Raw genomic sequence first — 23,183 nt, 5'->3', positions numbered from 1 at the left:
GGTTTGAGCTTAATGACTGAGGCTGCTTCATCATGCGGTTTTGGGTTTCCTACAGAGCGAAAGAGGATGGCCCTGTCCTTCTGGGTTTGTGGTATCCATGGGAGCACGGTGGCCATGGCCATGAGCACACACAGGTGCATGCATATGTGACTACACACGCATCGGAGGAGAAGGAAGAAGCTAAAACTCCTACAAGTTCTAGAATAGATGGTTTAAAATTGAACCAAGAATAATAATATGGGAGTTACAAAGGCTAAAGAGGGGATTTTGAATGGTTAAAGAAGATGTGGATCAGGCTGGAAAAGGAAAAGCTTTTGATCTATTTTTGAAAAGAGGAGCTTTTTGAATCGGGAGAGAGAGGGAAAATAGAAAAAGGAGGAAAGAAAATAGACAAGGGGGAAAAAAATAGACGGGAGGGAAAAAAGGAGAACAGAGGATACGAAGGAGGAATAGGTCGCAGGGAGTTGATGGCGAGGGGAGGGGACTTTCTCAAAGGCTGGAAATCTATTCCAAGCATCCTTTACCTGGGGAGGGACTGAAGGTGCCGGGTGATGCGTGGTTTGGCTCTGGTGTAGTTCTGAAGGAAGAGGGGTTGGTTGTTCGAAACCTTGAAAGAAGCAATCCAGAGAATCCAGCAATTGAATTGAGCTCCGAGTTCAAAAAGGTGGGAAACAGAGGATACTCTGCGCTGGACGAAGAGGAAGCGAGACAATACTCTGCAGTTCAAGAGGTCGACTTCGAGGAGCAGTGGGCTTTCATGGCCTGTTGAGTATGCTGCAACTCTGGGCAGCTGATTGTTGTTCACGAGAAGGGTGCTGGAGTGGCCGTGGCAAGATCGGGAGCTGTGAGTCTTCGTCGACATGATTCTCACAATGAGCTTTTGAACAGGGTGACTTGCTCATCGACGGGCCTGCTTGTGGGAAAGCTACGAGAAGAAGGAGTGCTGTATATAAAAAACTGAAGGTGACGAGAGGGGAGACTTTGCAACGGGGAAGATGAAACTCGGCGGAAGAAAACGATGAAGGGGGGATCAGTAGCGCTTGGATCGGGAGGGGGTGAGACATGTTTTTCCTCTCCTCGCTTCAGGATACCATCCGCATACCTCCTCACAACCTCAGCTTGCCATTGCTGGACTCAATCCGAAGCCAAATCAAGACCCTCTTCTTGGACAAGGTCATCAAGGATTTGGGTCTGTGTGTCACAGTATATGACATACAATCGGTTGAAGGAGGCTTCGTATTTGCGGGTGATGGTGCTCAACTTACACAGTTGAATTCCGGCTAGTCATGTTTGGGCCTTTCATTTGAGAAGTGCTTATCGGAAAGTTAAAGAAATGCGACAAATCTGGGCTCTTCTTGTCACTTGATTTTTTTTATGATATTCACGTGCCAGAGCATCTTCTCCAACGGCCATCAAAATTTGATGAAGAGGAAAATCTGTGGGTATGGAATTATCAGGGGACAGACATGTTTATGGATCTGGAGGAAGAGGTCCGTTTCAGAGTTGAACAAGTGAAGTATCAACCTTTACCAATTGAGCAAGAGCCCAATGCAAAGCCATTCGCACCCATGGAAATAACAGGTGTCATCAATGCGGATGGTTTAGGACTGGTTTCGTGGTGGAGCTAACGGACACGTCATAATCAAAGGTGTTGATTTGGACAACAGACCGGAGTTGTGAAGTGGTTCTTTTCAATATCTGAAGCATCTGTACAAGCCGTGACACCCCTAAAGTCATGTTTTTTTTAAAACCATGCAAATTACTGATGTCAGAAGTGGTTCAGGTTGCAATCATATGCAAAGACTGTTTCTATATAACATACAAAGCTTAAACAAGGGGTGGGCAAAGACTGGCCATCTGCTTGTGCAAGCTCCTTTCTTGTAACCTTTTAGTTTTTGGAAAAACAGATTTTGACCCATGCAAATTGGCGTGGTCATAATAGCAAAATTTCTCTGGTCCATGACAAGAAATTGTGCTCTATGAAGGTGCTGTTCTGTGAGAAGTAGGTTGTGCAGCAAGCAATGCTTTCTATTTCCGGTTGAAGAAGAGTTTATTTTGAAGATATTCTCTTGACGACTGGATGACATATCTGAAGCTCTTGTATTCTGATTTATAACATAAAGTGGTTTCTTGCGAGGATTGATTCTTTTGGTTGATCCGTCTTGTTACTTGTACTTGAACCAAAAATTGTAATACACTTAAACCCTGGCATCATATTCGTCTTGATTATTTGTTTCACTTGATCTTTCATCTTGGAATTTCTCAAGAACCTCTGTGGTTGCGACTTTGCTTTCGAAAACCCTTCGACAACGTGTTAGATAATTACTTAACTAAAACAAACCGAGGAAAGTGCGGAGGATGGGCCATGGGTCCGTCCTACGGTTGGGTGGTCCCAGTTGGCCGGGAACTTTTCCCAAATCTCGAAGAACAGCGGGATGATCGTCAAAGGACACGAACAACAAAAGCGTTGACCTAGAGTTATGTCTTACCCGATTTACGCTGTTTTAGGGGAATGGAATGGGACTATGCCTTATGACAGAGAGGTTGAGCTTTGCATCCCTCTCGTTTCCCATTCTCCTTGAACCAAGTGCAGCGTAAATCCGCTTAGACCTGGCATTTCTGCGTAAAGTAGTTCGCTTGGGTTCAACGCTAGTTGCTGTTAGGTAATGACCAATCAGGAAAACCCTAATTCCGATCGATCCTAAGTGGGAACGGCCAGAATACTTCCGCTACGTGGCAGACGCGGGAAGCCCTAGATCGCAAGTCCCGTAACATTCCATGGGAGTTCCGGGCGGAGCTTTCTAGACATCCTTTTCGATGGACTACTAAGACGTGTCCTGGATGATACTAGTGGACACGTTACACAGAGAAAAAAAATGTCTTATTGGAGAAGCTTCCTACGTGGTCCTCTACTTGCAGAAGCCGATCCTTTGCGATCTGAGTGTGTAACAGGGGGTTCTTGACTACAAGGAATACGTTGGTATTGACGGATTGCCACGAGACTAGCTGTAGAGCTCGATCGTTCCAGGAGCTTTGCCTTCACGCGAGATGGTTAGCGATTGGAAGCTCTCGATCTCAGCTTCGCTCTGATACCACTGTGCACTGATCGAATGTTGTATGCATGTGTAGTGAACGCCGCAAGGTCCCCAAGAACAAAATAAATCTACTTTTGCACAAAGAACAAGGAAGAAAGCTTGCAGGATATGAAGCAAGAGATTAATTGGGTACAATTTTCCACCATGCCTTGTGTGAGCACTCCACAAAGCATGTATTTTATGTATTATTCATCTCCAAGCTCAAAAAATAGCCCAATTTACAATTAGCATGCTTTAGCTTTTGTGTTTGCTTTTGTCACACTAAAGAATTAAAGCTATTGGGCGCCCCAAGGAGTCGAGCGATACCCAAATACAATATCCAATACAAATATTTAAATCATGCACCCATGCACATACAAAAATAATAAATAAATATCAAGCACTTCAATAAATAAGTGCATCAAAATAAATATTGGCACCATGCCTAAGATGCACACCCATAAAAAATGATAATAATTTGAATATACGCTATCCTCCAGTGCTTCCCAACGCCATCGTTGCTTGCTCTACACATCAACTGAAGCATTCAAAATTGTTAGAAAAAAATAAAATTAAACCGACAAAAGTGAATACCTAGCAGTCTTCAGCTACAAAATAAATCAATTGGTTAGAACTCAATCCAAACCTTAATTTATTACGAGTGCGCACTCTAAACTCATAAACGTCTATTAATTTAAATATGTATTTTGCGAAATCACCTGCTATGGAATCACCCACTTGCACATTAAATTAACAAGACGCCCAAAAAGGACAGGCATCCCCATCAACTTTTTGCACAAGGAATCCACCTTGTGTATGATCCCCGGCAATAAATAAAATTTTCACAGAATCCATCGCAAAACCTCAAGGAATCCACCGTGGAAATTTTCCAAGAAGGTAATCATAAGTCGTGATGATATTTTCAATGAGCAATTTATGGGTAACACGTGGTCTTAGGAGGATGTTGGGCAGATGTGGTTACTAGAGGACATCGATGATACAAATTCATTACTCACTTCTTTTCCTTTTCTATATGATGATGAACCTCCTTCATGAGATAATATTGACTCTTCAAATTAGAATTCACAAATTATTGCTCATGATTACCTTGTCATTGATATTCCAATAGATAATGAGAATGGTACTTGTCATGTTTACGATGCTAATATTCTTGAGAATTCTCTCAATATTTGTGAAGACCCTCTCTCTTATAGTGATACCATGTAATCCCAACACAAGGAATAATGGCAAGAAGCCATGGAAGCTGAGTATAAATCTCTTCTCTCTAAAGGTACATGGGTTCTAACTAAGTTACCACACCAGGATGTACTGCTATTAAATGCAAGTGGGTTTATAAGAATTAAAAAAAAGAAGATCGAACATTTGACAAATTGAAAGCAAGGCTACTTACCAAAGGTTTCTTACAAATTGCAAGAGTTGATTATCAAGAAACTTTCTCACTTGTTGTTTGTATTATCAGTATTTGGATCTTATTAGTTTTTGATATTGAGTTTGATTTGGAGGTTCACCAAATGGATGTGAGAACTACTTTTCTTAATGGCAATTTAAAGGAAGAGATATACATGGAGCAACTAGAGGGATTTGTAGTCAAACATAAGGGATATCTTGCTTGCAAACTTCATTGGGCAGTTTATGGTCTCAAAACAATCCTCACGAGCTTGGTATCAAAATATTGATCTCTTCCTTACAAAACAAGGCTTTATCCCTTGTTCTTTGGATCCTATTTCTCCATGCATTAAATTGTGGACTATAGCTAACGAGTTTTGAAGTATTTGAAAGGCACTAAAGATTGTGAGTTGGTTTATTGGTGCCAATAAAACTTTGATTCTCTACATTCACTTTAACTTTTGGGTTATATAGATGCACATTGGGCAAGTTCTCACTTATCTATGTGTTCTACAAGTGGAAATTGTTTCTTTATCAATGGTTGTCATGTTTCTTGGACTAGCAAGAAACAACATTGTATTGTTGTTCCACTACAGAGGCTCAATATGTAGCTACATCTTTAGTGGCTTGAGAGCTAGTATGGCTTCAACAAGTTCTATCAAATATTGGCTATTGACCTCCTCTCTCCAGAAGATCACTTGGATGTGATAACCAAAGTGTTATTATTCTTGCTAAAGTCTATGTTCAACATAACAAGTCTAAACATATTATAGTGCATTATCATTATGTTTTATATGAAGTAAAGAAAGGCACTATCCTAATTGAACATTGTCCAAGTGATCAGATGACTACAAATATATTCACCAAAGGACTCAATGAGTCATGCTTCACTCTACTACACTCAGAACTTGGAGTTGTCTCAACTTCAATTTTTGGGAATTAATATACTATGACATTGTAGTGCCATTGTATATACTCCTTGTAGGCACCATACACTTACACATATGCACATACACCTTAGACCTCTTGGTTATCTTTGTACATACATATTCAATTTCACTTCACATATACGGATTCACTTTACATGCACATAATAATTCTTCTTGATCATGTTTATACATTTGTATATAGGAGCTCGGGTTTTTCCCTTACGCTCCCCAAGGGTTTTTTCATCTACACCTAGAGACCTTTGTTTGAGTGGGGGTGTTGGAGCTATATATAGCTCACCCTATCTAGACTAGGTCTCACCTATATATATGTAGATTGTGATCAATATGATATAGTATTTGGGAGTGTACATGGTCTCTCTCTCTCTCTCTCTCTCTCTCTCTCTCTCTCTCTCTCTCTCTCTCTCTCTCTCTCTCTCTCTCATCTCTACATCTCAACACACTACTCGTAAGGATATTCATGCTGCTCATAGTAAAGATCGAGTTATTGATCATATTGATCACTCTATTATTGGAGCCACTCATGTCTATAATCTCTCATAGTAGTGATAAATTTATTGATCATAATGATCACTCCATTTTTGGATAGTTATGCTTTTGCCCATGTACATACTCATATACATTTGTATACTGATGCCCATATATATGCTGCAATTGGGGAGTCTATCTGGCATCAATCTTGGACACATTTTCTTTCTCAAGCACCTAAGTGGTGGCTAACTGCATGACAAGAGTTGTGAGCTATGCAAGTGTTTTTCAAGTTTGAGAGTGGGAGAGGACCACATATTTAGTTATTTGATCCATTTTAGAGAGCATGTCATTATGTCTCTTACTATGGCAAACCACATGGTATGATTCAATAAGTTATGGGGGTTCATTTCAAGTACCTCTTCCTGCATCTCTCCATGATACTCTTGGGTAGAGCTAGGCTCATTCAAAGATGCTATATAGTATTTTTATCTCCCTCTGAATATCCTTCTAGGCCTTTCCTTTTCTTCTATGCCTTGTCACTTCTAATGCACTCCACAAGACCTCCCTACACTAGAACTACTATATTTTCAGCCTCTATAGCTTTGATTGAGAAGATTTTTTATTTAAATTCAAGGGGAGGATGCCCTCTTTCCAATGAGCTAGAGGATTGTCTCACAAAAATAATACAAAACATTTTGTAATAAGTTTTGTGTGACTGTCTAGAATTTCATGCACCCTGTCTACTGCTTGTCTTGGATCAAAATTCCATTGTATGACATCTTTAAAGGTTGAAACCACTATACGTCCCAGTGTATGACATACATACCACTTCAAGCATCTTATGGAAATCGTTCATGCCTGGCTATTATCTACAATTCATTGTATAACCATGTAATTGCTATGCATATAACATTTTTTGCAATACATTTATAATATGCCTTCCAAGTCAACTTCCAATTTTCTCAATCGGCCCAAGGGATGTACTTGCACTTGCAAACAAGTTTGGGCTTTGAGACATGAGGGGTATATAAAGTTTCTCCTTGAGCTGAGTCGTGCACCCCTTCAAGGTCATTGGGGGGTGGCAAGGCAAGGCCACTTCACTTTTGTCTTGCCACCTTACATGGCATTGGCCTTTTTCCTTGCCAAGAAATGAACGGTAGTAGCATACTAAGCTATTTAAACATCATGCAATGCAAGTTTGATCAAATAACAACTTTCTCCTTTCATGAGATATAGGAGCAACAATGAAATTTGACTAAAAAAAGAAGGCTTCAAAAAATGCTAAAATCCTAGAAATCTTGCTTCAAGAAATGCTCAAATCCTAGAAATCTTGCTCAAATCTTGATGGGAAGTTGTTATAGGTGAAGCTTTAGCGGATCTTTGCAAGTCTACTTATCAATTCTTCATGTGTTCATGAAGATTTAATAGGCACATTATTGTCCATTTAATTAGAAGAGTTGAGCTCAATTAGAAAAAGAGGCAGCTAAATCTTCAAACAAAGGCCTTGCACCAAGATAGTAGATTACTTGTAGGACTTAGAAGTCACAGAATCCCATGTAAATTCTTAAGTTATTAGCTAATCATGTGCTGTCAAGCATGGCCATGGTAGATATATTTACCATGAATAATATCATGTAAACTCTTAAGTTATTGGCTAATCATGTGCTGTCAAGCATGGCTATGGTAGATATATTTACCATCAATAATCTCATGTTTCCTCAATAGCTAGGAGTGTCGGGTCTTCTTCTAGGCAAGGTGCACACCAAAGAGAAGGCACTTATCCATGGACTTGAGTATGCAATACTTCAATGTATTCCTTGAACATTTTTCTCCTCACTTTGTGGCTCCTATGCTACTACAGGGAGATAAAAACTTGTCAAAAAAATAGGAGGGTGAGTTGCAAAGCAAGCTTTCTAAGACAAGAAAGGCAACTCCCTCTAGATAGGCTTGTTGCACAATGTAGTTAGAGTTGGGGAGATATGGCATAAGAAGGATTAGAAGAAAAGAATAGAAAGGAGAGCTTTTGGCCTTCACTAGAAACACATGTTTGCCATGTTTCTACATACTCGATATATGGTAGAGAACCATCTAACATTTATTCCATGAAAGAAATTTTGATGGATGTCACATGTATGAAACAAAATGGAATAGTACCATTTCAATTTAGCAGGCCATTTGACCTTGATTGTAGTGGGCGTTTAGAATCTAGGAATGTCATAGACCCATTGATTCCACTCAAGGTAGTATGGACCTTGGGAAATCAATGGAAAGCTGATCAAGTCATAGATAAGAATATGCATTAGTTAAACATGCATTGAACATCATTCAAAACATGTATTGGTAGTCCACGGATTCATCATGTTTCTTGCCTCCTTGAATCTAGTATTTCGAGACGGAGTCTTGGCTACAAGTTGTCTAGAACCTCTAAAGGATGATGATTGGTATGAAATCCACATCTATCTAGCCTTGATTACCATGGGATTAATAGTGGAAGAATGTTAGGACTCAAAGATGGTATTGGAAAGACCACTCTAAGGGGGGGAAGATCGGATAGATGGTGAAGTGCCATGGTCTACACCTGTTGGGTTGATGCCTTTAGGAGCATCAAATACATTGTTTTTGGAAGGGTGAAAATGATCTAAGATTAGCTTCTTTACAATCTTATCTTCAAAAATTCATAAAGACTGTTTGTGGAAGGGTGAAAATGATCTAAGATTGGCTTCTTTACCATACTATATTCAAGAAGTCATTAACATACACATCAATGTGAAAAAACTAGTCATATTGGACTATCCATAGGAGCATATTGATATCCATTTTCTACAAATCTTTAGCATCTTGTAGGTAATAGAAGTGAGGGTTTATTCCATACATTTTGTTTTCAAGAACAACAAGTTGCTATTACACTAAAGAATATAGCACCAATCATCATTAGTAAATATTTCTTTAGATTCTCATTGTAGTGTTCTTTCAGTAGTAGTAAATGGTCAATTAGGTAACACTAACCAATCTTCTTGTTCTTTACCACAAAGTTTTTTACTTTTTCAACATGACCATAATCTTTTAGAAGTGCATGAGGAGTTACACCTAGGCAATCAACCTTTAGCATGACTTCTTAAAAAATAAAGTGTGGTAGCCAAGATGACAATATATTAACATTGATAGCACAACTAGGGGGCCCATAATTGTAGAGTAGTGTGACACTACAATAGGTCTAAAAGGAAGAGGTTATTGTGTTGATGTTCTCCATTATGAGAGTTTGGAAAAACTAAACCTTGCAAGTCTGTAGTGACATAGAGGATGCTGCTATAGTCACTACAATGGTTTATCCGCCCATATTAGTTGGAAATTTCTAGAGACTCCACTACATGTAGTGGCTAAAGCTAAGCATCAAACAATCAACATAGATGACATCAAATTTCCTATTCATCAATTCCATGCTCAAGCACTTCAATAGGTTGTACAATGCAAGGCATTAGAAAATAAAGTAAAGGACCCTTTTGTTTATTTTTGGATCCATCGTCTTGTAGATTCCTCTAGTTTATGTTAAGTCTTATGCTATCTAAATACTCACTTCACTAAAAAAATCTATTTCCAAAAACAACTAGGAAGTAGCAAAAATAGAATTGGCTACATCATTTACGATCCCAATGTGTATGGTTACCCAATACTAATCTTGAGCACCAAATTGAGTGTCATAAACTACCTCAAGAGTTGCATTTGAAATTATGCCCTTGATCTAGGCTCTTAATTTGTCCCAAAATCATTCCTATAGATCAATGATACAATGCTCACTTTTGAAAAACTACATGGTTGAGATAAGCTTAAGAGATGCAAGCACATAAAGTTCCAGAAATTGCAACTTTTAGCTTAGTTAGTAAATTATCTATTTGTCATTAGGGAGCATTCAGATAAGCTTTAGCATGATTGCAAAATTCACCATGCAGGCTAGCTATTGGACTATATTGACCACTTTCAGTGTAAATTCAATTGCAAGATATACAATGGCATGTTATAACTGAAGGAGAGAGAGAGAGAAAGATAGATAGATAGATAGAGAGAGAGAGAGAGAGAGAGAGAGAGAGAGAGAGAGAGAGAGAGAGAGAGAGAGAGAGAGAGAGAGAGAACCAAGTCTAAGTACTCACTCCCTCTTTAGATAGTTGTAATTATACTAGCTCATACTAGTAGGCCTTATTTGACTCCCTCTTCAAATAGTTGTAATTAAACTAGCTCATACTAGTAGTACTTAAATCTAGTAGAGATTCTACAACATCTTAATTTTTAGGGGCTTCACCATTAAGAATCCCTCTATCTCATGTGTAGTCAAGAGGTACTTAAACCCCTTACAATTACCCAACTTCATGGCTTAAATTACCACTTTCTCTTCACAAAGGTAAATTCTTGTAATGAGTTGATTTTGAAAATTTCTCTTGAAATTATAAATCCATACAATTTTTTAAAGAAATATAAGTTGAAAACACCCTCTTGATGAGATCACATGCTACATTTACATATTCTAAGTTGAACACCTTAACTACAAGAATGATTATGCTCTTTTGTAAGCTTTTATAATTTGTATGTACTCGTATGGTTTTTTACTCCATCTTTTCAACAAACACCAAGCTATTTGGAATTGGATCAATAAACCTTAAAGATTACTAAAGGTCAGACCACCAATCTTGATTAATAGTACTAGACCTTGATTTAGGCATGCATCAAACGTGTAAAGAAGCGATTCTTGATTTAAGAAACGTTTAAAATAATAATGATCCATATGAATTGAGAAAAATCCAATATGTTTGTCAAGAAACCTCTAAGATTTCAAAGTTTTGAAACTAAAAACTAAAATAATATGATGGAAGTGCCTTTGAATCTAAGCCAAAATCTCTAGATTCAACCACATTTTTTGTAGAACACTCCTAACATAATGCTGTGCAAATAATTCATGATAATATTCATGGATAAAGGATTAGAGGAAAACTCTCATTCTAAATGTCACAAATAAGATAAAATAATAGAAAAGCTTGGAGAAACACATGTAAATAGCTCCAAAAATAGCTAGGGAGTCTATGATGACCATCAACCAAATAGAACGCACAAAGAAACTAATGCACACCCTCTACCAGCAGAATATGATACACATTTCTTAAGTAGGTGGGCTTTGGAGAGTATGCACCATGTCCTAGGGGACAAGGAAGCCTCAAGTTTCCAAGCTAGTATGAAAACAATAAAAGCGATCAACAGGTACAACTAAAAATAAGGAATGACCTTCATGTACTTAAGGCCCAATTTTAACAATTAATCTAAACGAGCCTAAAATTTCACTTCTAAATAAGTAGGTCATGGAGCTAACCAAATTGATGACATACATCGTTAGTGTATTCCCTTGCAGACTCAAATGACCAACTGTAGATTTATATTGGTCAGATTTGAAAATGCATAAACCCACTATATATGTCTTATCTAAGTTAAATGGTTAGGGTAACCCTTATTTTAGACACATACTAGTATGTTGATATTATTTATTAACCCCTAGCTTGCCTTGTTTCAAGGTGATTGGGAGTACAACACCATTCATGACAAAATATTTATAGGAAGCTTCATGGATGGTTATTCTCACACATATATATATTTTAGTAATATTTTGTAATATAACCTAGGTGATTCACCTTAGAAGATGTAGGTGTAGCATGGGATTTGAGTAAAAGGAGATTGTTCTTTATTCCAATATTATGGAGGTGCTATAAAACTACAATTGTAAGAGGGTTTTAGTTAATCAATTTTGGTGGAAAAATACTAGGTTTATGAAGAAAATGGACTCACTTAATCACATGTGTGAGTTCTTTCTAACAATTTATCTTCAATGCATGTAATGCATTATGTTTCTAGTAATGGATCTTGGAGAGAACTTCCTTCGTAAAGGCTAGCTCAATTAGATTTTTCCAAGAATAGACATATTGACACTTGAACTTGAAAGGAACATCCTTAAAAGCCATAACAACTGATAGAAGATAATGGAGATTCTAATTTGTAACAAATAATAATGCAAAGACTAGACTCAAAAAGCTACAAGCTTGAAGGACTAGAATACTCCAATGTATTGGTCCAAACATAGGTGCATTGAAGCTAGACATGACGCTAGTGACAATAATGACTTTTGAGAAATTCTTCAATAATGGCTTCAAGAAGTGATTCCCTACTAAAGCCTAACTTATACGCTAAACATAGGGTTACAAGAACCTTAAGTATACTTTCATCTGCGAATGTGCATTTTGTTTTTCACAGTCAGTTTGTTTAATTATAGGAGCTCTACAATTTTTTTGTTTATTTGTTTTCACAACATTTTCTACCAAGGGAGCTAGCATTGCTAGAATTCAAATTTACATGCAAGCTCTACATTGCTATAGCTACCTCAAAATAGGGGCAGAATCATTTACTTGATATATGCAGCAGACAATGGGTTTTTTTTTTGGGGGGGGTCAAATCTTTATGAGACATTCTAGATGTTGAGAGACAAGACATATGTAAAGTAGAAGCATTACATTAGAATGAAAGTTGGATAAATTCATTGAGATAAAAAATTTCTTCTAATATAGCTTAGTAAAAGTGAGGGCATTAGGGAATAGTATATAACTAGATGACTCATGAGGTCTATATAAGATAATATCTTAGAGATGCTTTCATATCGCTATAAAAGTGGATGGCCATGTGAAACAAGGATGTGTTCACACTAAGGAAAATCCTTGAGTTTTTGTTCATATTACTCATACATTTAAAGATACATCATGGGGTGAGTTAGAGCATTTGTGATACCTGTCTCAAAGAATTCATCACAATCCTCTTATGTCTAACAAGTACAAACAAATATCTACCTTTATTAGTGTTTCATATGAAAAACCCTACTAGAGAGAAAACAAAGTGTAGCAAACTATAATATAAGGAACGAGATATATATTTGAAAATAAGCATAGAAAACCTCATAAGATGCATCTTGGAAAATCTAAATGTATCATGTGAGTTCACCATGACGGGTATTTCAAAAACAAGGAGTCATCTTATGACTTTAAAGCATGCAAGTAAAGTGTTTCCTTAGTACCCATCCAGCACATCCTATATATTTGGTTTCTTAGGAAGTGCACTCCCCAAGTTGTTGATATAAAAAGTCAAAATAAGATACCCACTTGATGCACAACCTTTCACGCAAAAACTATGTCAATGGATATATTTTGATTAAAGTTGTATTTGATCAAGTGAACAAGAGACACTTGCTTGCAAAAGGAGGGACTTGGTAAAAAGAATGACTAGTTACTACATAACCTTGGCATATTATTGTCACAATTTACATGAATTGAAGAGTTAAATGATTGGAAAGCTATTAGGAGAAACTATCATAGATTGCTTGAAGAGTTAAATGTTTGCAAAGCTATTAGGAGACACTATCATAGATTCCTTGAACTCATTTAAGTTATTTCCATAATATACATGACTTGAAGAGTTAAATGTGTGCAAAGCTATGAAAGGATTGTCATAGATTCCTTGAATGGTTTTCCAAGAAAACTTCCACTACAACGTACCTCAATGTCATAGATTCTTTGAATAGCTTTTCAAGGAACATGTAGATACATTAGAAAATTCTAGCTTAGTACACTTTCTATGTATTTCTATGAGGCGATAATAGCATGTGTGCAAAATTATCTCATTGTCACATAACATTATTTTACATTAAGCAAAGTTCAAACCCCTATACTAAACTAATATAACAAGGAGCATAAATGCTTCATTAAAGGGCGACTTTTCTTTGTGTCTATGTGGGGTGGAAACTCAAGCCTCATTCCCCCTAAGTAAACTTCTTGATATGACTCAAATGTGTTGTGGGTTATGTTCACATGTCAAGTATGTGTAGTGTTGAATGTGGATTGGGTTTTGGTGATTCATGATTTTTTTGGACCATAGCCACTATATATGAGTGTGGTGTTGAAAATCATGTTTGTACAATATTGGGAGTGAAACTTGTCAGCTTCCCACTATAGAGTGTATAGGAAGGAGAGGAACTACATTAGATTATGAAAATAAGATCACACAACTCAAAATGAAACTTGCTTGGGAGTCATTAGCTAATAATGCACATGTAGGAACTATATGCACAAGGTTTCATGATGAAACTAAAGAGCGCACTAAGATCACACCATTGAAAATAAAGCGTACTTTGCAAGGCATTGGCTATGCACGTGTAGGAACAATATGCAACCTACTTGGCAGTTAGCTTTGTACATTAGGAACTGAAGCATGCATTTGGGAAGCAAACATTAGCTAACGGATGCTCTAGCAGCTTGGAATGGGAGCACGTTGATTTGTGCGAGGGAATTGCCAGAGGCACCATAACTCGTGAGACTTCTGTCTGAATTGGATTCCGCCCAAATGCGCCTGCGGAAATTGAGAATGAAATCCTCGACCCGGCGATGGAGCTCATCCTTGCTACCATGATGATCACCTTCTAATTCGTCTTCTGCTTCTCCCTCTTCTTCTGTGTGGGCAACTCTGATCATCAGGCTGTTTATGTGCTGGCGCCATCGCCGATAGTTATCGATCTGATTAAAATCCTTACTAAGGGGGTGGGTGATGATATGACTGATGACTCGGGCTGATGGTGATGATGATCCGGGAAAGCCTGGCAGGCTATCACAGCTACGCGATCTCCTTCTGCTGCGCGTCACTTGCTTATTAACAAGAACAAGACTCGCAGTCTCATAAACCTCCTCGTCATCGTCATCATCGTCATCTCTCTTCTTCTTCAGCATGCTCTCGAAAAAGCCGGACTTCATTAGCACGATTATGAGCAGCACGTTGAAACAAATGTGCACAAACCTCGGGCTCTTCACGAAAGAGGAGATTACGTTCACCACGCGATCATAACCTGCAGAAGAAGAAGAAGAAGAAGGAGAACAAACAAAAGGTGTAACCGTGTCCGTCAGCAGCAGTTGAAGCCTAGAGATGTTACACATCATTCCAAGGTAGAAGAAGCTATACATGGCTGCCAGCTTTGCCCTCATCCAAGGCCACAATAATAACATTCCATTTCCTACCTGCAAGCTTGCCACGATAGTACTTAGCAATCCTCTCCTATCCCGTAGTGCACATGCTAGCGACTTGAGGAAATCCATGTTGACTTGGGTGATTATCTTTGCTCTTTAAAGGTATATTTAGATTGTGCATTCTCGAGCTTTAGAGCTAGGTCTATCTTGATTGTGCATATTATGCTTTGAATGACTAATGCATGCCTCGCTGGAATCCTTATGATGTGCCAGTTGCATCTCTAAATTCACAATGACTGCATCCCATAAAGATGTTGCTCGTTGATTGAGAGGAACATGCCTATACCAATAATTCATACATAAATAGGGGAAGGAAATGTTGACTCTTTCTATCTAAAGACTCTACCTTGCCATTTGGACCAACTAATCCATTATTTTATGTTAAATCTTTTCAACCTATCAACAATATACAGTCCTTTTTGGGTTGTAAATTTTCAAAATTGCCATGGAGAAAACACTTGAACTCAATCAAATCCTTTTACAAGCCACCAGATTATGATTCTTAATGCTTTGTAGTTGAGGCACCCTTCAGAAGTAACAAAAAGGTGGAAGTTAAGTCCAAGTTATGGACAAGATGACATAACTGCTTAAGGCAAATCAATGTCTTTGGAAATAATGAGGGCCAAAGTGTTTTGAGACTAAAAAACTCAATGTCAATACAAGAGGATCAATTTAAGGCTCTCGCTTTAATTACCTTATGGCCCACCATTGTTTATAGTTTAAGTTGGAGAACTTAGACACTAATGTCACTTTAGTCAAAGGGCAAGAAGGCACGATAACAAGTGTAATAACCTTTTTCATATGTTTTTAACATTACTTCTAAGAAGCACCCACATTCATTTAGATACCTAGTATGGTCTATGAACACGTATAATATGAAAAAAAGAAGTTTAGTTGTTTCACAATGCAAAAGTGATAACTAATTTAAACTCTTCATTTTCAAATCATGAGCATTTCCCAAACGAGTGTATGACATGCATTCAATTATTAAATGTGTTTGGTCTTAAATCATGATGCATTTGTAAAAGAGTTCATGATATGAATCCAACTATCTACAACCTTCATTTAAAAATCATGAAAATTTTCTAAAAAAGTGCATGATATGCATTCAACTATATATTCTAGCCTTTAGCTTTTCATATGTGAAAATTTCTATCCTATACAACCTAATTCATGAGAATACATGAACTAAGTAAAATGTAAAACTTCAAACAAAAATATACCATATCATATAAATCTTCTATGACTATGTCTATTCATCCTCTAAAAAAACAAGATTTATTATTTATATGTGGTAGCATTCTAGTGTAGTTTTTAAATGCCATTGACATGATGGTGATGTATATGTGTGCACTCTTTTTAATACAAACAAATGTACTTTCCCAAAAGAAAATGGAGAAATGTTATTGAAAATCTAAACATCTCAAAGCATTAAACATCTGTGACTTTTTAGGAGGCACAAAAAGGAAGCAAGAATTTGCGACATTTATAAAACATAAGCATAACTCTCAGAATACTTATTATATGTCTTGTTGTTTAGAAGATCCACCTAAACTTCTTTGAAAACATTGTAGCTACATTGCAAAGTCAAGCTACTAGCATAATATGCAACATTTGAGTGGATCTTAACATGATCTTGGAAGCATAAGTTCATAGTTTTTGTTCTCTTTTTGTAAACAATACTTTTTATGAAAAGGTTCATGTATTTCTTGTAGAAGAAGAGAAACATGTACATGCAAGGAGAGATGTTCGGGTTGGTTCCCTCATAATGTTGGTGGTTAAACCCATAAATACTTAACATTTCTCATTTAAAATCTACACATTATCACATATATCTTATATAAATTCTCTAAGCTTCTAGGGAGTTGCACCTATTAAAAAACCTTACACATTAATTGTATTGAAGAGATAGTACCAAAATTCCCTGATTACGTGTTATAAAGTAATTCTTTATTAATAAACTTACCAATTTTTTCTCAAGGAATTATTAAAAACCCCCCTTTTATAAAATCAATTCTTTAAATTTATCCAAGGATATACAAATAAACTACCCCTTTGAACTCACTTAAACACACTTTTATTTTTGGATGGACACCTCCTAACGTTCATACTTGTTAAGATTATAACTTAGTGCATTTGTCACATTCAATACACATGGTCTTTGATCTTCTATTCATGTCACATCCAATGGATTTCAATGTATATGACCTTTTGTTTTGTCTTTGTTTTTTTAATTATTTAACCAACACTCACAAAATCATTACATTTGGCATCCACTTACTGTTATTTTTAAAAGAAAGAAATCAAGGTGATCTATCATACTCTATTCATATATTTTGAGATTTGGAGTTCACTTATGAAATCTTATACACTTAAAGAATCAAATATGAGAATTGATGTTAAGTGAATTCATGTGGAAGAAAGATCAAGCAACTCAAATGGACTGCCATACAATGATATGAGAGATTGCTCAAACGAGGCTCAAGGAAATTGAAATTATAAAGTTGTTTATCATGTATTGAAAGTACATTGGTCACATTGGAAGGTACTCTAGAACTACCTATAAGGTATTTTTAGATACAAGTGTAACAATTGAAAAACTATTTATCATGTAGTTTCAGATAGAGGTATGGGATGATCCCTAAATCCAAACCAATGGTTGAGAGTTAATGATTTAGCTCTCCAAATGCTAATTTTGATGGATCTCACACCTTAGCTCTTCACAATCTTCAATCTACTTCTTGCTCTATACTACCTCTATTCTCTTTTGTGTATTCTCTCTATCGCCCATATTGGAACAATTGTATTTTCTTATAAGAGTGAGGCTAGCTTGATCCCATGATTGCTAAAAGTAGATGAGTGTCCTAGGTGATGACAATTATATTTCTTTGAGCTCCAATCATTTTTAGGTGCAATTACTTAATTCTAGTAAGTAGCTAGCTTTGATTAGTAAAAATATGGATTCCAAAAAAGGACATTATATTAGGATTTAATCCATTTTCTTGTCACACAAGATTTGAGTTGAATTTTAAATGAGGCCTCATTTAATTGTGCATTGGGGGGGAAGGAACTCCAATTAAGGAAGGTGCTTTTTACAAGGCCAAATTTAGCTAGATATACCAATGCTCGTCACATGTAGAGACATTCATGAAGGGGAATATTACTTTTTCTTTTTCTTTTCGAAAATGTGAATGTACATGGGATTGGAATTGCCTATGTCTTTTTTATAGGTTATCTTTCGTACCACTAGTGCAATGAGCTAATTTTTAAATGACACATATCAATTATATAAATTGAGTCTTGATCTTTTCTTCACAAGTTTTTTTTGAGAACCCCCCTACATTTTATTACTTTGATCTTAGCTTATTGAGCCTTTATATTAAGGCTTGTTTCTATGGAAGTTGAGGTGTGAGCATGCATATTTAAATACTTGTCCTCAAGCTCATTAGTAACTCAACTAAATACTAAATGAAAAGTAAATATTTGACTTATGAAAGCTTCCACCACTAATTCTACTACGTGGCAATTATGAGGAGGAGAACATAATCTCTTGTTCACATAAAATACACATTTTTGAAATTTTAAACCTATTTGACGTTTTGGCACAATTGTCTTTTGTCACATGGCATGGAATTCCTAATATAAATTTTCTACACAATGATAAGCTTGATTTTCAAAGTTTCTATGAAGAAGGAAAGTTTCCAAATGGAGTTAGCGCTTCTAAAGCTTACATCCTATATCTAAGTATTTGCAATTTCGAAGTCTCGACTTTCACCAACTTAGAAGCATTTCATTATTTTGAAACTTCTTTTACAATCCTCAAGGGGTTATATGTGAAGATGTAAGATCAAGAGATATCACTTATATGTATAAAGATAGACCACGAATATATCTTGTCGCTAGCATGCATTGATGTATAAATGCATGTTGACTACTTGATGCAATTCAAAATTAAGAAGTTTATGGTAAAATTGCACGCCTATATTTTGTCATGCCTATTTATTGAGGCATCGATTATTTATTATTATTTTGTATGCGCATGGGCGCACGGTTATGTTATTTCTATTTGGACATTGTGTTGGGCGTGCCAGACTCTTTAGGCACCGTCCATTAGCTTTATTCCTATTTTTGTGTTCAAGCAAACTCAAAAGCTAAAAGCTTGCTATTTTGTAATTTGGGCTATTATTTGAGCATGAAGATGAATAATACATAAAATACATGCTTTGTGGAGCGCTCACACAAGGCATGGGGGGAGATTGCACCCAATTGGTCTTGTTGTTCATGCTTTTTACCTTGTAATTTGTGCAAAAAGTAGAGTTCTATTGTTCTTGGGGACCTTCCGGCATTCACTACGCGAGCATACAGCATTCGAGCTGCGCACCAGAACCACAATCAACACTTGAGGAATCTTCATCTTCATCTTTGATATAATTTTCTTCATTGTCTCTAAATTGCCATTGGATAGGGAAGGAAAAAGCACACAATAGAAAAAACACAACTAGGACAAGGAGTCTAGGTTTACAAGCACACCAAATCAAACCACAAGCAAAACCCAAAAGATAGAGCTCTTCAACAATTTTGCATACAAAAACAACAACACACTCAACCACGGATGAAATGACAACCACATCATGAAGCTTATTAAAACCCAAAAAAGATATAAGCATAGTGCATACCCTCACAAAAGATATTGCAATTACGTACTCCACCCGATTCATGTTAAACAGGAAAAGAAAGGCAAGTTTTATATTAAACATTTATTAAAAGGCAAAGATAATGGCAAATGGTGTGTATATTGAAGGGGGTAATCTTGGTAAGAGAAGAATAAACTCAAGATGAAACGAGATGTGCACATGAACAACCATAAATAAGGATAAATATTCATAAAATTGAAGGGTTTTTAAGGTCAAATGTTAAAGTTTTTTTAAATGATTGCAGGAGTCTAGATAAGTTAACGCCTTGCCACATAATGGATAAGATGTGGTGGAGATGAGGATTCTTGATTGATTGCTGCAACCGCCATGTCAAACGTAGAAGATTTGGGATGTGGATCTTGCTGTGCTAGGAAGGATTCATCGTTGGATGGCATCTACACCAGCCTACTGAAGGACCTAAGGCACAACACGTACTAGCTGGAAGTTTTTGTATGGTACTACAATATGGAATAAGGGAGAATGGAACGTACGCTAACATTAAGAGGGGACAGAGATGGCAAAAATGAGCATGGTCTGAAGGGCTGGCAAAGGAGAGGCATAGCATCAACATCCTTGGTGGCAAATAGAGATAGTGGTTGGGGCAGGGAGAGTACACTTAGAGTAGTTAGCAGTGAGGGTGCATTGAGACGAATGGAGGAAGGCCATGTTGGAGAGGAAGGAGGCAAGGTAATAGGGAGACTGTAACATAGCAGAAGGGAAGAGGTGGAGATTGAGAACTAGAATAGTGTGCTTTTTTTCTTTTGATGTTTTAGAAGGTTTTTTAAAAAAAAGGCAGAAGGGTATGCAACAGAAATTCAAACTCAACAACCATCTTCCTCTCCATATTTTCATTGAAAATCCCTTCTTTTCTCGATTTTGGAAAACCCATCTCTTCTTCTTGAGAATGAAGCTATATATAAAGCTTCCACGGCCAAAATCAGACTACGAACCTTTTCCCTTGCAAGCTCCTTAGCCATCTCTTTCATAGCCAGTGCACCAAATGAACAGCACCTTGCCAAGGCACAAATCGAACCAAGAATTGGATAGATAGAGGCTTCAAGCACACTTGTTGGCCTCAAAAACTTACAAGAAACCTTTCTTCTTCACCAATAACCATGCCTCAAAACATACAAGAAAATGGCACACAAGAAATTGATAGATGAAAACCATCCTCACCCTCTTCCTCTTCCTCACTCTCCATAGAATATTGCAAAGGAGCACAAGACAGAAAGAAACAAGAATGAGAAATGAGAGTTATTCATAATGAGGGAGAGAGGGAACTGAAGTGTGAGAGGAGAAGATAAATGAAGAGAGAGAGTGTAACCGCCTCAACCTCGCACCTTCTCAAATCACCTGACAAGCCTCTTCCTTTTCCTTTCTTAATATATAAAATTGAATTTGCATACATCTTGGCTAAGGTCTTGGCTAAGGTCCAAAGACCCTTCAATTTTTGGGATGCAACAAAAGGTGTTGACCTTCCTTTTTCCTTCAACATTTTATACTGTAAGCTTTGGATGACCCACAAGGTACATTGCTCCATATTTCATCTTTTACTAGAGAGCACAAAAGAAAAATGTTATTTTCCAAGAAATGTTTCCATGTTGAGCACATTTTGGTGCCTTCATTTGCACATATTTCCCGATTATCAGCTACTCCTCTCATTAGGGAAAAAAATGCTTCCAAAAAGGCACTTGTAAGAAAATGATTAAATTGCTAATTAGTTGAGATTTCGGAAGAATGAAAATGCCAAATTTGGTTGCTCAGATGTAATTAATGAGAGAATATTGAATTCATTAAAGAGCTGAGCCATTAATTGCTCTTCATCTTTAATTTATGTCAAGGTCACCTTTTTAGCCGTTTTTTGTCTTGGAACTTGGGAGATTTTGTATTTTTGAGAAATGTCCACCTATATCACATATTGTCTACTCCCATTTTTTTTTCACACTCTCTTTTTCAATTCTCTCTCGCCATTCTCTTCTTTGTGCTCACTTTCTTATCAATGTGATTTTTGATCTGCTAAAATGTTTAGCAATACTTGTGCAAGTAATACATATGCGAGCACATGCAAATACAAATTTACCATCCAACTAGATCCAATTAATTCATCTTAGAGATGCGAGCACATGCAAGTACAAACTTACCATCAAACTAGATCCAATTAATTCATCTTAGAGAAGTATGGATCGTTGAGTACTTACAGATGAGGTAGAGGCTAACCTCGGGTAAGTTACTCATGAATATGTCTGTGCATCACGTGGGTTCAAAATAAGGTATTTTTAAAATACTATGTTTTACTACAGAAGGGTGTAAGATAAAGGGGCTATTTACAAATTGAATAGAAAAGGGTTATGTTTTATTCAAGAAATTTTCATAGATAAGGATATTTATAAATAGGCCTTGAACGCACATGATGTAGAGAATATACATATAGTAACTTCCCTAAGAGGCCAACAGATTGCAAACTCAAGGAAAGAAACATATAGATTTGTGGGTGGATGGAAATATTCATCCCAAGGATCCTTCAATAGGTAAACCTCCTAAATTTTTTAAGATTCATGGCTATGTAAGATATTTTGGAGAAGGTTATAATGGGATGATTGGCTATTGTAAAAGGTTATACTCTACATCTTACACATACATGGCTCAGATGAATGAAATGAGAAAAGCATTATTTATTGCAAAAACAAGCATTTCTGAACTTACAAATAAGATTGACATTTTGGAAAATGCTAATAAGTCATTTCAAGACAAGCTAGCACACTTAAAGAAAACTCCAATAGGATTCAGAGAGAGAAATAGACCATTAAAAAATATAACTACCTTGTGTGAGAGAGTAAAGAAAAGAAGATTGAATCTTGCAAATAAAATAACATGTCATGTATTAATATTTGAGAGAGTGAGAAGAGAATAATCTTTTCAAAGAGACCATGAATAAGAATGATATTTTGAGGATTCTTAGGTCACCTCAAAATATGGACTTGAGAGGCCCAACTCTCAAAGAATTGGCTAAGGACTTAAAGGACATAGTAAACCAAACAAAATTGTAGAAACATGTGATATTGTGAGCATTAGTCAAAATGATTATCGGTCTACCTCAAGATTATGGTTTGAAAATCTAAAATGTAATAGAATAACTGTATTTGGGTTACCTCGAGCCCTAAGAGTATCGGTTTCAAGGACTGCTATGAATCATAAGATTCCACAACTTTTCGGGAAATACATTCATATTGAAGCATCTATGCCATATGAAAAGACAAAAGGAAAATCTAGTTTTAAAACATACCGAATGGGAGCAAGGACTCCATAGTAGAATCCTTACATGAGGAGTTTCTGATACCAGCTGCAGTAGATAGGTTTTCTACGGGATGGATGATGGAGTGCATGCATGCATATATGTCACACAAACGATTGGGCGCATGCAAGGCACTCAAGAGTGGGGCTGCAAAGCCTGAGTAGCTAGATGCGGATGATTGGCGCCGACTGAGGGAGAAGGCTACA

The 23,183-nt window shown here is 36.8% G+C and overlaps 1 protein-coding gene and 2 pseudogenes across 1 annotated transcript; 1 reads left to right on the top strand and 2 right to left on the bottom strand.

The window, feature by feature from the left end:
* Positions 1-485: 485 nt before the first annotated feature.
* On the top strand, positions 486-2,019 carry LOC148017410 (uncharacterized; annotated as a pseudogene).
* A 7,651-nt stretch (positions 2,020-9,670) lies between these two features.
* Positions 9,671-9,751, bottom strand: LOC148017409 (small nucleolar RNA SNORD36; annotated as a pseudogene).
* A 3,832-nt stretch (positions 9,752-13,583) lies between these two features.
* Positions 13,584-15,166, bottom strand: LOC148017408 (uncharacterized). The gene is made up of 2 exons (XM_087663173.1): positions 14,983-15,166; positions 13,584-14,813 (listed from the first exon to the last, which is right to left on the bottom strand). The coding sequence occupies exon 2, from the start codon at positions 14,719-14,721 to the stop codon at positions 14,206-14,208; it is 516 nt and encodes a 171-aa protein (XP_087519299.1). The 5' UTR covers positions 14,722-14,813; positions 14,983-15,166; the 3' UTR covers positions 13,584-14,205.
* Positions 15,167-23,183: the final 8,017 nt, after the last annotated feature.

This window comes from Lygodium microphyllum, chromosome 22 (assembly GCF_053477565.2).
Source record: "Lygodium microphyllum isolate KBCC chromosome 22, Lygodium_microphyllum_v1.1.10, whole genome shotgun sequence".
NCBI classification, from domain to species: Eukaryota; Viridiplantae; Streptophyta; class Polypodiopsida; order Schizaeales; family Lygodiaceae; genus Lygodium; species Lygodium microphyllum.
Note: the sequence above shows the minus strand (reverse complement) of the source record. Positions and strands in the feature narration are given on the sequence as shown.

What these genes read in the sequence shown, in the direction of transcription:
- LOC148017408 (XM_087663173.1), bottom strand. Translation starts at nt 14,721, where the DNA reads ATGAAGTCCGGCTTTTTCGAGAGCATGCTGAAGAAGAAGAGAGATGAC.